Source organism: Mirounga angustirostris, unplaced genomic scaffold (genome assembly GCF_029215605.1).
Source record: "Mirounga angustirostris isolate CCGP_5_RB_7025 unplaced genomic scaffold, mMirAng1.0.hap1 SCAF_6, whole genome shotgun sequence".
NCBI classification, from domain to species: Eukaryota; Metazoa; Chordata; class Mammalia; order Carnivora; family Phocidae; genus Mirounga; species Mirounga angustirostris.
In genome coordinates, this window is record NW_026991714.1 from 68,040,255 (window position 1) to 68,056,739 (window position 16,485).

At 45.2% G+C, this 16,485-nt stretch overlaps 1 protein-coding gene across 27 annotated transcripts in view; it reads left to right on the forward strand.

Annotated features, from left to right (window-relative positions):
- The first annotated feature begins 1,420 nt into the window (after positions 1–1,420).
- NVL (nuclear VCP like) overlaps positions 1,421–16,485 on the forward strand; it is a 97,063-nt gene continuing 81,998 nt past the window's right edge. For 17 of the 27 annotated variants that reach the window (XR_010412389.1, XR_008506303.2, XR_008506304.2 and 14 more), the window contains exons 1-6: positions 1,421–1,577; positions 5,437–5,510; positions 7,408–7,460; positions 7,547–7,646; positions 13,028–13,085; positions 14,039–14,293. Coding sequence is in view for 18 of the 27 variants with exons in the window: in XM_045877666.2 (XP_045733622.1) it covers positions 1,521–1,577; positions 5,437–5,510; positions 7,408–7,460; positions 7,547–7,646; positions 13,028–13,085; positions 14,039–14,293 (597 nt within the window). In the remaining 9 variants the exon portion in view is untranslated. Of the gene's footprint in view, positions 1,715–4,245; positions 4,385–5,436; positions 5,511–7,407; positions 7,461–7,546; positions 7,647–13,027; positions 13,086–14,038; positions 14,294–16,485 lie in introns of those variants that run through there. The other 10 variants (XM_064594504.1, XM_064594506.1, XM_064594508.1 and 7 more) reach the window with 10 other exon arrangements.

Consider the following 16,485-nt stretch of genomic DNA (forward strand, 5'->3'; position numbering starts at 1 on the left):
GGTGAGCTTTGGCGAGGTGAGGTCCAGAGCCAACGGCCAAGAATGAATTCTTGAGACTTCTTGGGTGTAAAAAGGTGATTTTTTTTTTTTTAAGATTTTATTTATTTGACAGAGATAGAGAGCATAAGTAGGCAGAGTGGCAGGCAGAGGGAGGAGAAGCAGGCTCTCTGCTGAGCAGGGAGCTGGATGTGGGGCTCGATTTCAGGACCCTGGGATCATGACCTGAGCTGAAGGCAGCCGCTTAACTGGCTGAGCCACCCAGGTGCCCCTAAAAAGGTGATTTTATTAAAGCACAGGGACAGAACCCGTGGGCAGAAAGAGCTGCTGCCCCAGGGTTGTAAGGGGTGGCCGATTATATACTTGGGAGTTGGGGGAGGTAAGTAAGAAAAAGGGAGGTTTCAAAAGGATTTTCATATGTTAAAGACTCACAGGATACCCGAGGCCTTGCCATTATCAAGTTAAGGTTGTTTTTTCCTCTGGCAAGGCATTAACAAGAAGACAGTTGGGAGTTTCCTGGAGGAATGTCACACTTGTCCCACCCTGGGGGGGGGGGGAGGGAGGAGGAGTTTGCAGGGTGTCCGCTTGCGCTTTGTGCTCAGCCAGCCTTCTGCTCCCTCATCATCCTGAGTAAGACGGTTATGTGCTAACATCTCACAGCTTCTAAATCCACCTTCTCCGCCCCCCCCCAACCTTAATAAACACCCTTGTCATAAGCCAAATAAAACCTCAAATGGGAATTTTGAAAACGCGAGGAACCAAGAACGTACACAGAAACGGAAGCCGGCAACTCTGGGTGTGTGTTAACGTTAACTGTCCCTTTGTGTCTTCTCAACTGCATAATAAAACCTCACTTGCAAGTACGGACGTTTACCAAAATCCTGGGCAGCTTCTAGGTCTAGCTGTAATCCTGCCCTGGACGTGCTCGACAAACGAGCGGCGGAAAATCGCGCAAGATGACCAGCTTTCCCAACGCGGCAGACGCCGGGGTCACCTGCGCGCACCTGCCGGCCGAACCCGGCGCCCAGGTGGGGCCTCCCTGCCGAGCTGGGTGGCGCCGAGTTTTTCCCCGACTTTATCGTCCCAGGCGTCTCTAGGTTGGGGGTTCGTTAAGATTCGGACGAGACTAGTGTTGCATGGAGCAGGGTGTGGGTGGAACCCGACCCAGGAACCCAGGCGGAGCGGCGCCCCCGGGAAGGTCCTCGCAGCCAGCCGGCGCGCGCACGCGTGTCCGCACAGCGAGGAACAATAAAGTTGAGCGTGTTCAAAAGGGGTCCTGTCATCCAGGGCCCACTGGACAAGCCTGCAAAGTAAGACTCCCAGGAAGTCCCTGGTGCTGGCACGTGTCGTTGTTCTCGGGGGCGTTTTCCTCACTCGCGGTGGGACAGCGCCGGGGCACGGCGCGGACCGCGGGCGGGCGGGCGCAGGCGGGGCGGCCGGCCCGGCGATCGCCGCGGGCAGCCCTGCGAGGACCCAGCCCCCGTGGAGCCAGCGGCGAGGCTGCGGCCGACCTGACGCGCGGGATGAAGCCCAGACCCGCGGCCTTCGTGGACAACAGGCTGAAGCAGCGGGTTGTGCAGGTGGATATTGTACGCGGCCCTTTCTCGGCGGCTCCCAGGCCAGCGTGAACCAGCCGCCCGCCGCGGCCCGGGTCCTGGGCGGTGCGCGGGCCGCCCTTCTGCCGTGGCGGGGCTGCCCGGAGCCGGGGTCCAGGCAGGTGCAGCGCCTGAGGAGATGGGACAGGGGCGGTGCGGCCCCGGAGGAGCCGGGAGGGGGGCGGGTGCAGCCCCGAAGGAGCCGGAAGGGGGGCGGGTGCGGCCTGAGAAGAGCCGGCGCCCGGGCGGATGCGGCTCCGAAGGAGTCGGGAGAGGGGCGGGAGCTTGGCGTGGATCTGACCTCGTAATAGGCTTTTGCCCGAGGGTTTTTCATTTTTATACCCATCTGTAGAAAGCAGTGTGTGATAGATGTCTTGCAGTGGCACAGTCTGCAAGCAGTCTTAGGAGGAGGAAGAGATTTCTCTTCGCTGCACTCTGGGAGCTATATTTTCTCTTTTTCTTTTACTTTGCCAGTGCTGTAGTCTCCTTTTCGGATGGGTCTCTCCCTGCCAAACCCTAAGGAAGTGTTGGAAGTGCCTTGAATTCCTGTGCTGTCCCTCGATCCTCATACTCCTCTTACCTGCTTCCTAGGTGATCTTGTCCAGTGTAAAGCCTTTAAACGCTATATGCTATCTATACAGTCACTAAAGTTACTATAAATATAAAATTCAATATATATTTGTGACTATATAAACATAAATTCAGTGAAAGTATATATTCACTTAGGGGCGCCTGGGTGGCTCAGTTGGTTGGGCGGCTGCCTTCGGCTCAGGTCATGATACCGGAGTCCCTGGACCAAGTCCCGCATCGGGCTCCCTGCTCGGCGGGGAGTCCGCTTCGCCCTCTGACCCTCCCCCTTCTCATGTGCTCTCTCTCATTCTCTCTCTCTCAAATGAATAAATAAAATCTTAAAAAAAAAAAAGAAAATATATATTCACTTTATTTTTATTTTTTAAAGACTTTATTTGAGAAAGAGAGCATGAGTTGGGGGGGGGCAGAGGGAGAGGGACAAGCAGAGTCTCCACTGAGCAGGACCCTGGGATCATGACCTGAGCCAAAGGCAGACGCTTAACCAACTGAGCAGACACTTAACCATCTGAGCCACTCAGGTGTCCCTATATATTCACGTTAAATACTGTCTATATATTCCAAGACTCATGTATCCAGTGTGGATTTCATCTTGAATATCCAGGTGCCTACTTGACATTTCCTCTTGGGTATCTGATGGGTATCTCCCACAACATGTCCATACTGAATATTTTGATACTCTCCTCCAAACCTGTCCTTTCTCGGTGTTCTTTGTTTGGTTAAATGACACTACCATCCATCCAGTTGTCAGAGCCAAAAACCTTAACAACCATTACTACTCCTTTGTTACGCTTTCTGTAACCAATTAATCAGCAATTTATCTGGCTTTACCGTCAAAATATACTCCAAACCCAGCCACTCCTTTCTGACTGTGCCTCCAACCATCATAGCCCAAACCACTTTGATCTCTTTGCTTCTAGTTCTACCTAAGGTCTGTTCTTCCCAGGGCAGCCAGGGAGGTTCTTTTAAAGGGAGCTTGGCAGGGCCCTGCTCAGAAAACCCCTTTGGTGGAGTCAAAGAATATCTAGAGAAAAACCCATCATAAAGAGTCCGACATAGTCTGGCCCCTGTCTACTTTTTCGTCCTGTTTCCTTCCTTTTTTTTTTTTTTTTTTTTTTTTTTTTTTAAGATTTTATTTTTTTGAAAGTGAGAGAGAGAGAATAAGCAGGGCAAGGGGCAGAAGGAGAGACAGAGGCAGCCTCCCCACTGAGCAGGGAGCCCGATGCAGGGACTCGATCCCAGGACCCTGAGATCATGACCTGAGCTGAAGGCAGACCCTTAACCGACTGAGCCACCCAGGCGCCCCTCCTGTTTCCTTCTGCTGTCCCGCTTGCTTTCACCACACTGACCTCAGGCAGGCCAAGCACAGGACCTTTGCTCCCTAGCCCACAGCTGACTCTGGATAGTCCCACCACTGGCTCCTTTACTTCACTCAACAGGTGCCTCAGTAGTGATTCCTAAGGGCTGAATCCAGGGGCTCTTTGCAGCTCTTCACCATTTGACATTATCCGTTTTTCTCTATTGCGTTTGCTTTGGCTAATTATGAAAACGATAATGGAACGGACAGAAGGGCATAAAAGAAAAGAAAGAATTCCTTCATCTTCATTTCTGTAGGAGTAACCACGCCGAGTTTCTATTTTACCTTAAAATTTTGTATGCATGTATGCAGTTAGATATATATATATGTATATATACACACAAGAAGCCTCATCTGCATCTATTCTATTGCTTGTTTTTTTCACTTATTGGTATATTTTAGGGCTTTTCCCACAAGTAGTACATTTGTCTCCTTTTAACTAGCATATCAGTTATTTATTGCTGCATAACAGACCACCCCCAAATGTAGCAGATTAAAGTGGTTGTATTTCTGCTGCCATCAAGGAACTGTTCCACTTGTAGCGGATATGAGATGTACACAAATATGTCTAATTCAGAATTAACTGTAGTAAATGACAGCATGCTCTAGGAATCCAGAGAAGGGGAAGATTCGCCAGAACAGTCTGCTTTGGATACCTGGTCTCTTGGCACTGGGGGCATTTATGCTGAGACCATTATCCTGTGTTAGGGACTCTTGAGAAGAAATTGCTGTCTGAAGTCAGGCATGCCTTGACTGGATGACCAGCAAGCCTTGAAACATGGAAGTTGCTGCTGACATTCCGAGTTTGAAATCTGGCCCTATAATTTATGTGCTGCCAAGTAAGTAAGTAAGTAGCCTTTTAAAGTCTCTTTGATAGGTGGGGGAAACCGACATCCCTCGTGGGACTGTGTGTGCTGCTAGAAGAACGTGTCAGAGACCCGTCAGCAGGTGCACAGAGCCCTCAGTTTCTTGGGAGTGTTTCATGGTGCCTCCAGGCCAAGGAGTACCTACTGGGTCTGTTTATTAAGTAGTTAGGTTCAAGCTGCTTCCTGATTATTTAATCCAAATAACTTAGTAGCTTTTTGGAAAAATGATATATAAAAATTGAAGGAAAATTAATATAGTTGGTTTCACTCTTTTTTTTTTTTTTAAAGATTTTATTTATTTATTTGAGAAAGAGAGACAGAGTGAGATCATGAGAGGGGGAAGGTCGGGAGGGTCAGAGGGAGAAGCAGACTCCCCGCCGAGCAGGGAGCCTGATGCGGGACTCGATCCCAGGACCCTGGGACCATGACCTGAGCCGAAGGCAGTCGCTTAACCAACTGAGCCACCCAGGCGCCCTGGTTTCATTCTTAAATAATCACACATACGAATGGGGTTTGTGTGCCCGTTGGGTCAGATTAACCCTGACACTCTCATTTCCTGTTCCATATTAAATTTTTTAAGGGATTTACTTAACAGCAACTGCTGAAAACCCAGTTTTGCAAAGATCTGACATCATCAAGAGGGATTTAATATGGAAACCATGAATTGTCTCAGGCTAGAAGTTCCTGCAGTGATGGACAGGTGGCAAATATTATAATGCTCCCTCAGATGTAAATAGCCCTTGATGCCCTTGTGAGCTTAGTGCTTTGTTGTGGGGTATTTGGGAATTTAGGATATAATAAGCCCTCACTTACTAACCTGTAGTTACTCTCATTATTGTTACTGTGCTGTCATAGTGATTAATAATGTTAATTAAATTCTCTGATTCCAGGCTTGATAATTATGTAGTGATTTTTTTTTATTTCTGATATACTTAATAATGTTAATGTTAAACCATAACATGTTTGAATAGCTCAATCTCTGATTAAAATCACGTCACTGAGTGTTGAATGTTTGTCATGTTTTTTGTTTTAGTACCTCACCAGCAACAAATGTGGCAAATACGTGGACATTGGAGTCTTAGCATCTGATTTACAAAGAATGTACAGGTAAAGAGATGTAATCTCTAGATTCTTGCCTTTATTTTTAGTCTCCATCCTGCCCAAATTTCCAATTGATATTAATTGCTGCTGACATTCATTCATCAGTCCATAAGTTTAGAATTCAGTTTACTGAAGACTTATCAATTACCTGTTATATGCAAGGCACTGTCCTTGTTACTAAGGGGAATGGCTGCTTCCCTTTCAGTACTTTACAGTCTGGTCAGGAGTATGGCCTCTTTTCCTGTCTCATTAAAGAATTTAAAACCATCAGGCATGATCTCCCTGAGTTTTCTGGCTACCTCGAAATGTCTCCAGGCCCTACAGATTTAGTTTTTCTCTTGTGTCTCTAACACCACCTTTCCTGATACCTCACTCCATGAATTATCACCACTTTGTGTATTTCAGAGTCTCTGTTTTTTCTTCGTATACTAGTTCGCTAGGACTGCCATAAAAAAGTACCAGAGGCGGGGGAGCTTAAACAACAAAAGTTTAAGGCTTCCCAGTTGTGGAGGCAGGAAGTCAGTGATCGATCAAGGCACTGGCAGGGTTGGGTTCTCCTGAGGTCTCTCCTTGGCTTGCGGGTGGCTGTCTTCTCCCTGTGTCCTCACGTGGTCTTTCCGCCGTGCGTCTGTATCCTAATCTCTTATTCATGTTTTTTTAAGATTTTATTTTTAAGTAATGTACACCCAATGTGGGGCTCAGATTCACAGCCCTGAAATAAGAGTCGCGTGCTCCACCAACTGAGCCATCCAGGCACCCCTCTTACTCTTATAGAAACACCAGTTGTATTGGATTACTTTGCTTCAGTGCTCTGTCCTGTGGGCCCCCTAGGATGGCCACCCTGCCCTTTGGATCCAAGGAGACAGTGCCACTCCCTGGACCTGGGCCCCCTGCGCCCAGGGTGGTGGCAGCAGCCCTCCCACCTCACTCATCCCTTTCCTTGAAGGGTCATGCCTGTCCACAGCTGATGGCCCATCCTGTAGAATCCCAGAACTGTGGCAGCATTCCTTCACTTCATCCTTCCTGTCTCTTCCAGTACAAGCTGCCGGTGTTTCTGATGCTGTAACCCCATCTCTAATCAAGAAAAATTTACGGGGTCCCTGGGTGGCTCAGTCGTTAAGCATCTGCCTTCCGCTCAGGTCATGATCGCAGGGTCCTAGGATCGAGCTCCGCATCAGGCTCCCTGCTCTGCAGGGAGTCTGCTTCTTCTTCTCCCTCTGCCCCTCCCCCGTGCTCATGCTCTCTCTCTCTCCTCCCTTTCTCTCTCAAATAAATAAATAAAATATTTAAAAAAAAACATTTACAGGGGCGCCTGGGTGGCTCAGTCGTTAAGCGTCTGCCTTTGGCTCAGGTCATGATCACAGGGTCCTGGGATCGAGTCCCACATTGGGCTCCCTGCTCTGCAGGAAGCCTGCTTCTCCCTCTCCCATTCCCCCTGCTTGTGTTCCTGCTCTCGCTGTCTCTCTGTGTCAGATAAATAAATAAAATCTTTAAAAAAAAAATAAATAAATAAAAATTAAAAAAAAAAAAAACATTTACAGTACTGAAAATGTAAACTCAGAAGTTGCTTGAAAATAAGTTTATGGGGCACCTGGGTGGCTCAGATGGTTGGGCGTCTGCCTTCGGCTCGGGTCATGATCCCAGGGTCCTGGGATCGAGTCCCACATTGGGCTCCCTGCTTAGTGGGGAGCCTGCTTCTCCCTCTCCCTTTCTCTCTCTCTGTCTCTTATGAATAAATAAATAAAATCTTTAAAAAAAAAAAAAAGAAAGTAAATTTATGGGCAGAGTGAATACAGTGACATACTTATGTACTCGTGCAAATTAATGTGATCAATTTAGATTGAGTTTAATGGTAAAATGTTGGTGGAGACCACTGTACTGAGATTCTTGTTATGTTTTTCAGTGTAGACTATGGTCGAAGAAAAAGAAATGCTTTTAGGATTCAGGTAGAAAAAGGTGAGTCTTTTAGTGTTAGAGCTGAATTATTCATGAAGTTAAAGAGTTGTTTTATTTAGCTCATAACATTTTTCTTTTTGTTTCAGTATTTAACATAATTACTAGTGAGAAAGAACTTAAGGATCTAACAGAATTAGAAGATGAACATCTGGCAAAAAGAGCAAGACAAGGTGAAGAGGATAATGAGTAAGGATTACAGAAAAGGGGGTGTTTTTCTTTTTTTTTTTTTAAGGTTTTATATATTTATTTGACAGAGACACAGCGAGAGAGGGAACACAAGCGGGGAGTGGGAGAGGGAGAAGCAGGCTTCCCGCCGAGCAGGGAGCCCTGTGCGGGGCTCGATCCCAGGACCCTGGGATCATGACCCAAGCCGAAGGCAGATGCCCAACAATTGAGCCACCCAGGCGCCCCAAGGGGGTGTTTTTGTTAACCATGGACGCAATCACATTACATTTCTTTTTTTTTTTTTCAAAGATTTTATTTATTTATTCGACAGAGAGAGAGATAGCGAGAGCAGGAACACAGCAGGGAGAGTGGGAGAGCGAGAAGCAGGCTTCCCGCCGAGCAGGGAGCCCGATGTGGGACTCGATCCCAGGACCCTGGGACCATGACCTGAGCCGAAGGCAGACGCTTAACGACTGAGCCACCCAGGCGCCCCACATTACATTTCTATTTGTAAAATTTTCAGTGGCTCTTCATCACCATCAGGCCGCGTGTAATACTTACCTAACGTCTCCAGATCTTTGCTTCAGGCCTACTGAATGCTCACAGTTGCCTAAAGACACATTTTTGTGCTTTTGTATGAGTGGCTCTCTGTAGCTGGAATGTTCATTTCCCTGCCATGAACTCCCACCCAGCCTTCAAGAGGCCACGTCAGTGCCTTTGTTGGGCTTTCTTTTTTTTCTTTTCTTTAAAGATTTTATTTATTTATTTGACAGAGACACAGCGAGAGAGGGAACACAAGCAGGGGAGTGGGAGAGGGAGAAGCAGGCTTCCTGCTGAGCAGGGATCCCGATGTGGGGCTCGATCTCAGGACCCTGGGATCACGACTTGAGCCGAAGGCAGACGCTTGACTACTGAGCCACCCAGGGGCCCCTGTTGGGTTTTCTTAGATGCCTTTCTGCATGTTTCCTTAACCCCTGGTTACAGATGTTTGTTATGATGCTTGTCATATGGTGTTGAGATTGTTACATGTATGTATCTGCAAAAGACCCGTCTTGTTATCTTTGTTTTTCTCTGACCTGATACAATGCCGGATATGTAAAAAAGAATCATCAGCTAATTTTGTCGTTTAAGAAATAATATTGAGGGTTTTTTTCATGAATGGGTATTACATTCGTCAAATGCTTATGCACTTAATGAAAGATTTTGTTACGGTTTTTTCCCTTTGTTCTATTAATTTGGTGAATTACGTTGATTTTTTGAGTGTTAAGCCAGTCTTGCATCCTGGGATACACCCTACTTGGTCCTGATGTATTATCTTATCCTTCTTAGATACTGTAAAATCTTGTTTGCTGATCTTTTTTTGTACATGGTTATGTCTGTATTCATATTGATCTGAATTTTTTTCTTTTTTGCAGGATCTTGTTCAGGTTTTGGTATTAGGGTTATACTGGCTTCATAATAATTAGTTTGCAAATTGTTTTTTGTCTCTATTTGACGGAAAAGTTAATGTAATGTTACTGTTACCTTTCTTAAATAGTTTGTTAGAATTCACCTAGAATTCATCTTCGCCTAGAGGCTTCTTTTTGGAGAGGATTTGGATAACAGTCAATTTTGCTAGATCTAGGGCTCTTCCTATTTTCTTTTTCTTCTTTTATCGGTGTTGGTAAATTGTACTTCTAAAGGAACATGTCCATTTCAGCTAAGGTGTGGAATTTGTTGGCATAAAGTTTTCAAGATGTCCTCTCATTTTCCTTTTAATGTCTACAGGATCTGTGTTGGTAGCTCCTTTTCACTTTGCTGCCTTCTCATTTGGATTTACCATCATTTTCTTTTTTTCTTTTTCTAAAGATTTTATTTACTTATTTTGACAGAGAGAGAGAGACAGTGAGAAAGGGAACACAAGCAGGGAGAGTAGGAGAGGGAGAAGCAGGCCTCCCACCGAGCAGGGAGCCCGATGTGGGGCTCGATCCCAGGACCTTGGGATCATGACCTGAGCCGAAGGCAGATGCTTAATGACTGAGCCACCCAGGTGCCCCTACCATCATTTTCTTAACTAGTTTTGTATTCGTGGACATTTGGTTGTTTCCAGTTTTGCACTATCATATGTGCAGTAAATAATCCTTTAGCACACATGTATGTTTTTATACATTTCTTTGTTTTTTTAATGTTAAATTCTTGAAGTGGTGTTTCTGGGGTTAAAGATACTATTTTTGAGATTTCTGGTACATTTTGAGTTGTCCTCCAAACAAAGTTGCCTGGTTTCATACTCCCAGCAGCTTTGTATAAAGAGTTCATTTCTCTGCACCCTTGAGGTCCTGGTAGTACTATTCTTTAATCTTTGCCAGTTTCATGGGCAAAAATGGATTTTTTTAAAAAAGATTTTTATTTAGTTATTGAGAGAGGGAGAGAATGATAGAGCATTAGAGGGAGGAGGGTCAGAGGGAGAAACAGACTACCTGCTGAGCAGGGAGCCCAATGGCGGGACTCGGTCCTGGGACTCCAGGATCATGACCTGAGCCCAAGGCAGGCACTTAACCAGCTGAGCCACCCAGGCGCCCCTTGATACGTTTTTATTTGTAGTTTTTTGATAACTAGTGAGGTTAAATATTTAACTGTTTCATGTTTCCTCGGTTAGTTGCTTATGGGTTTTGTCTTTTCTTTGAGAGGTATTTGAATTTTCCATATTAGTTGTCAGATTCCTTTGTATAAAATAGCATCCCCTTTTATTTAGTTATTTTTTTTAGATTATCAGAGAAAGATTTTTTTTTTTAAAGGATTTTATTTATTTATTTGACAGAGAGACAGCGAGAGAGGGAACACAAGCAGGGGGAGTGGGAAAGAGAGAAGCAGGCTTCCCGCCGAGCAGGGAGCTTGATGTGGGGCTTGATCCCAGGACCCTGAGATCACGACCTGAGCCGAAGGCAGTCGCTTAACCAACTGAGCTACCCAGGGGCCCCCAGAGAAAGATTTAAAAAAAAAAAATTTTTTTTTTTTTTTTAAAGATTTTATTTATTTATTCATGAGAGAGAGAGAGAGAAGCAGAGGGAGAAGCAGGCTCCCAAGGAGCAGGGAGCCCGATGTGGGACTCGATCCCAGCACCCTGGGATCATGACCTGAGCCGAAGGCAGACTCTTAACCATCTGAGCCACCCAAGTGCCCCTAAAAATTTTTTTATTGTTATGTTAATCCCCATACATTACATCATTAGTTTTAGATGTAGTGTTCCATGATTCATTGTTTGTGCATAACACCCAGTGTTCCATGCAGAACGTGCCCTCCTCAATACCCATCACCAGGCTAACCCATCCTCCCACCCCCGTCCCCTCTAGAAACCTCAGTTTGTTTTTCAGAGTCCATTGTCTCTCATGGTTCGTCTACCCCTCCGATTCCCCCCCTTCATTCTTCCCCTCCTGCTACCTTCTTTTTTTTTTTTTTCTTAACATATATTGCATTATTTGTTTCAGAGGTACAGATCTGAGATTCAACAGTCTTGCACAATTCACAGCGCTTACCAGAGCACATACCCTCCCCAGTGTCTATCACCCAGTCACCCCATCCCTCCCACCCCACCCCCCACTCCAGCAACCCTCAGTTTGTTTCCTGAGATTAAGAATTCCTCATATCGGTGAGGTCATATGATACATGTCTTTCTCTGACTTCTTTCTTTTTTTTTTTTTTTTAAAGATTTATTTATTTGACAGAGAGAGGCAGGGAGAGAGGGAACACAAGCAAGGGGAGCAGGGAGAAGCAGACTCCCCGCTGAGTTGGGAGCCTGACATGGGGCTCGATCCCAGGACCCTGGGATCATGACCTGAGCTGAAGGCAGACGCTTAACAACTGAGCCACCCAGGCGCCACTCTCTGACTTATTTCTAATAGCACCTCCTTTTATATGTATTATAGACTGTTCCATTTTGCCATTTGCCTTTTATTGTTGTTTAAAGTGTCTTTTTTTTTTTTTTTTGAGAGAGAGACACACAGCGAGAGAGGGGACACAAGCAGGGGGAGTGGGAGAGGGAGAAGCTGAGCAGGGAGCCCGATGCGGGGCTCCATCCCAGGACCCTGGGATCATGACCTGAGCTGAAGGCAGACGCTTCACTGACTGAGCCACCCAGGCGCCCCTTAAAGTGTCTTTTGATTAGAGAAGTTCTGCATCTGTACCTAGTCAGATTTGTCAGTCATTTCTTTTATGGTTGATGCGGATGTGCTTAGAAAGACCTATCACTGGAGTATATGGGATTATTGCCTGTACTTTTTCTTTGTTTATTTATAGCATTACATTTAACTCTTTAATCCATTTGTAATTAACTTTGTAGGGTGTGACTCATAGGGCAGAATGGGTTTTTCCCCAAATAGTTGAATAATCCACCTTCTTTACATTGATTAGAAATACCCAAACTGTGGTGCCTGGGTGGCTCAATCGGTTAAGCGGCTGCCTTCAGCTTAGGTCATGATCCCAGGGTCCTGGGATCGATCGAGCCCTGCATCGGGCTCCCTGCTCAGGGGAGAGCCTGCTCCCTCTCCCTCTGCCTGCCGCTCTGCTTGCTTGTGCTCTCTATTTCTGTTAAATAAATAAATAAAAATCTTAAAAAAAAAAAAAATGAACCCAAACTTATGTTAATAGAATTTAATGAAAAACAAAAGAATTCATGTCTTAATTACGAAGGTGGGTCATAGCATTTATGTAAACCTTTTTACTTAGGAAGAGTCCTTTTCTTATTTAATTATTTTCTAAAGACATTTTATTAAATAGTAGCAGGGTCCTGTAGTTACTTGAAGCTATTCAATATCAACTCTGGGTTATGATGAACTGAGACTGCATTCTCAGTTTGTAGTTATTAGGATTTATGCCTGTTCCTCGCTGTATGATATGAAAACCTCTTTGTACCTTCATTTCTCATGGACAGACTTGGGAAAACTGTACCTGGTCACGTGGCTGGGTCATGTGGAATTTGTGAATTTGTTACACAATTACTTAATTATGGCTTGCTGGAATATTTCCTTTTTTTGGGCATCTGATATTCCTAATGAGACCCTTGGGTCTGATAGGAATTTGCATTTCACTTTTATTTATTGCTAGGATTAAGATAACCACAGTTTATTAAGCATTTATTATGTACTCTAAGGACTTGGGGAGCTTCTCTTGAATCCTCTAATAACCCAGTGAGGGTGGACATTACTTATTCTTACTCTTTATAGATACGGAAGCTGATCCTCACAGAGATTAAGTAGAAGCTAGAAACCAGCAGTGTTGTATTTTGAATCCAGATTTCTTTTAACTCCAGAGCCTGGACCCTTAACCACCATAATATTTTGCCTTAGTATATTTTTTGTTTAGGGTAGTAATTTTTTAGAATGTGGGAGAAAAGCCTTTAAAATGTTTCTTTCCCTCTTCTTACTGAGGTTTACTGAAAGCTATTCAGATGATGATTCAAATATGGAAGACTACCCAGATCCACAGGTAAGCCAGACATTTAATGGACCCACTTTGATTTTCTTTTTTTTTTAATTATTATGAACCCTCCTTAAAAAAATCAGTGTGGAATAGAATCAGAGACTTTGAACATCTCCATCAATAAATAATTAAAATACTTCTGTGTATAGTGTTGAAGAAATCTCCGGATGGCTATCTTTTCAGTATTTGTGTTTATAGCCTGTTTCATAGGGAAAAAGGGGAAGAGAGTGGCCAGAAATAAGGGCACATGGGAAGAGAAAGGGGAATTAACAGTAAAAATTGAGAAAAGGATACATTTTCTACCAAAGGGCTGGCATTGCCAAGAAGTAGGTTTCAATTAAAGGGAAATGTAGAAATAATATACTAGATGATTTTTCTTTTAAAGATTTTATTTGAGAGAGAGAGGATGAGAGAGAAAGAGAGCACGAGAGGGGGGAGGGTCAGAGGAGGCTGAGCAGGGAGCCTGATGTGGGACTCAATCCTGGGACTCCACGATCATGACCTGAGCCCAAGGCAGTCGCTTAACCAACTGAGCCACCCAGGCATCCCTGCTAGATGATTTGTAGCTTACTATTTTTTCCCCAACGGTAATTCAGTTTTTTAATTTATTAACAAAGTCAGGACGATAACGAGTTATTCTGATCCAGTATTGACTTGATGGGCTAGTAGTGACTCTCCTTGACAGCCAGCTCATTTTTATACCTGATTCTTTTGTACTTTTTAAAAGCGAGCTTACTTACTTGGTTTTATTTAACTTCCATGTATGAATTGGTGCATTAACTTGAGGTGAAGGGGGGGACATTGTTTATGAACAGTAAATGTTTGAAGCGTCTTATTGTGGACCCCGGTGTTTTCCGGCTAAAATGCTATGAGAGAAGCTGTGGGGAGTGCAGTGTACTGGTAACCAGCTTTCCACAAGGACCTGGGAGGAATTCATGCTGATGTCGTGTTTCTGCCAGGCAGCAAATCACATGAACAGCTCCCTGCTCTCCTTATATCGGAAAGGACATCCTGAATCTGTTTCAAGGACTCCCGAGATGGAGCCCAGAGAAACCACTGGCTCGAGCCCATGGACACCTTCCGGAACACGCTCCATCCCCTTGAAGACCCCAGCCAGAGGTTCTGAGGGAGGGTGGTTTATCGACAGAACTGGTGGAAAGATGGACGTGACAGATGAGAAGAGTAATCACAAGAAGCTAGGATCTGAGATAGAGGTATTTTTGTTGTGGAATTTAGCCTTAAGTAGTTGGAGCCCATTACCCCCTTTCCTGAATGTAGCATCAGCAGACTCTTGTGTTTCATGAAGGGCGTGGGGATTTGGAAGCACACAGAGAACGTGGGCATGTCCTGTTACTGCCACCGTTTCTGTCCAAGTCCAAGCCTTAACTACTTAAGTAATCTCCCCTCACTTTATTCTCCACACACAAATGTCGTTTTTTGGTTTATTTGTTTGTTTTTTAAGATTTGATTTATTTGAGAGAGAGAGAGGGAGAGAACAGAGGGAGAGGGAGAAGCAGGCTCTCCGCTTAGCAGGGAGCCCAGTGCGGGCCTGGATCCCAGGCCCCTGGCATCATGACCTGAGCTGAAGGCAGACGCTTCACAGACTGAGCCACCGAGGCGCCCCATAGATGTTGTTTTTACAAGTCAGATTGTTCTCATTCATGTATTAGAAATGGCTTCGTTCAGTCTAAAATCAAAGGCCTTATGGGGCACCTGGGTGGCTCAGATGGTTAAGCGTCTGCCTTCGGCTCAGGTCATGATCTCAGGGTCCTGGGATCGAGTCCCGCATCGGGTTCCCTGCTCAGTGCAGAGCCTGCTTCTCCCTCTCCCTCTGCCACTCCCTCTGCTTGTGCTCTTCTGTCTAGCTCTCTGTCAAATAAATAAATAAAATCTTTAAAAAAAAAGGCCTTATAGTGGCCAGCAAAGCCTTGTGCGCGCAGCTGCCCTGCTGGCTCTTCAGTCATCTCCTCGGCCTCCATGGCCTTGGGTTGTTTCTAGAACACGCCACGCACGCTCACCTGGGCCTGTGCACTTGTGCTTCTGTCTGGAACTGTCCCCAGATTCCTGTGACTCACATCTTGTTTCCCTGGAATCTTGGCAGCGTCCTTTCCTGATGTGTAAAATACCATGTCATTGGATACCGTTTGCTTCATCTCCTTTTTGTCAGGCACTTAGGACCACTTAGAACTTGCTGTGTAATTGTTTAGTTGGGTTTTTTCTTTGACTTTCTCCACTAGAATGTCCACTTCAGGGGAACAGGACCTTTGGTTTGTTTAATAATGTCTCCCTGGCTAATATGCAGCTAACAGGGGGCATCTGGGTGGCTCAGTTGGTTGAAAGTCTGAATCTTGACTTTGGCTTGGGTCATGATCTCAGGGTCCTGGGATTGAGCCCAGCATAGGGCTCTGCACTGGGCGTGGAGCCTGCTTGAGATTCTCTCCCTCTGCCCCCACTTGTGCATGCATGTGTGTGCTCTTTAAAACAAATAAAATCTTAAAAATAATAAAAAGAAATAAAATGCATCTGACATGTAGTTGTCAGTTTGTTGAATTAGTGCCTGATGAGCCTTCCAAGGTGCATTTACCAGTGCAAGTTAAAGAACAGGTACCTTGGGCATGTGTTACAGAAGGTTGGTCGTTGTCGGAGGAAGGGAAGTTAGCGCGGAAACAGCGTATGGCTCATTTTGAGCTTAGGGTAATGCTTTGAGGGGGCCTGCACAAATGGGTACACCACAAAAATGTACAGAATTAGTAGACACCCTTTTTTTAACCTAAGTTGAACTGTACCATACATAAAAGTAAAGCTGGATGAATTACCACAAAGTGAACACACTGGGCACCAACCTTAACTAGTTTTTAACGCCCGAGAGAATGAGAGGATTCACAGTAATCTGCCCCACGATAGTCCCTGAGGACGCCCCTGGGGCTCACTGTCCAGCGTGGTAAGTGCTAGCCACGTGTGGCTCTTGAACATTCAAAATGCAGTTAGTGTGGCTCTTGAACATTCAAAATGTGGTTAGTGTAAATGAGGGACTGAATTTTTTTTTTTTTAATTTTTATTTTTCCAAAGATTTTATCCATTTATTAGAGAGAGAGTGCACAAGCAGGGGGAGCAGCGGGCTTCCCGCCGAGCAGGGAGCCTGTTGTGGGACTCCATCTCAGGACCCTGGGATCATGACCTGAGCCGAAGGCAGATGCTTAACGACTGAGCCACCCAGGTGCCCTAATCATCTGTTTTTAGAGAACATTATTGCAAAGGCTGAGGAAACAGCTTGACTCTTACGTTGAATCATACTTTTTTATGGCTTTCAAAGCAGCTCTGTAGTCCTGTTTAATTTAGTGATTCATCTGACATCACATGAAGACCCACTGGTGAAAGGCTTGGTGAGAAGTACAAGATGAACATT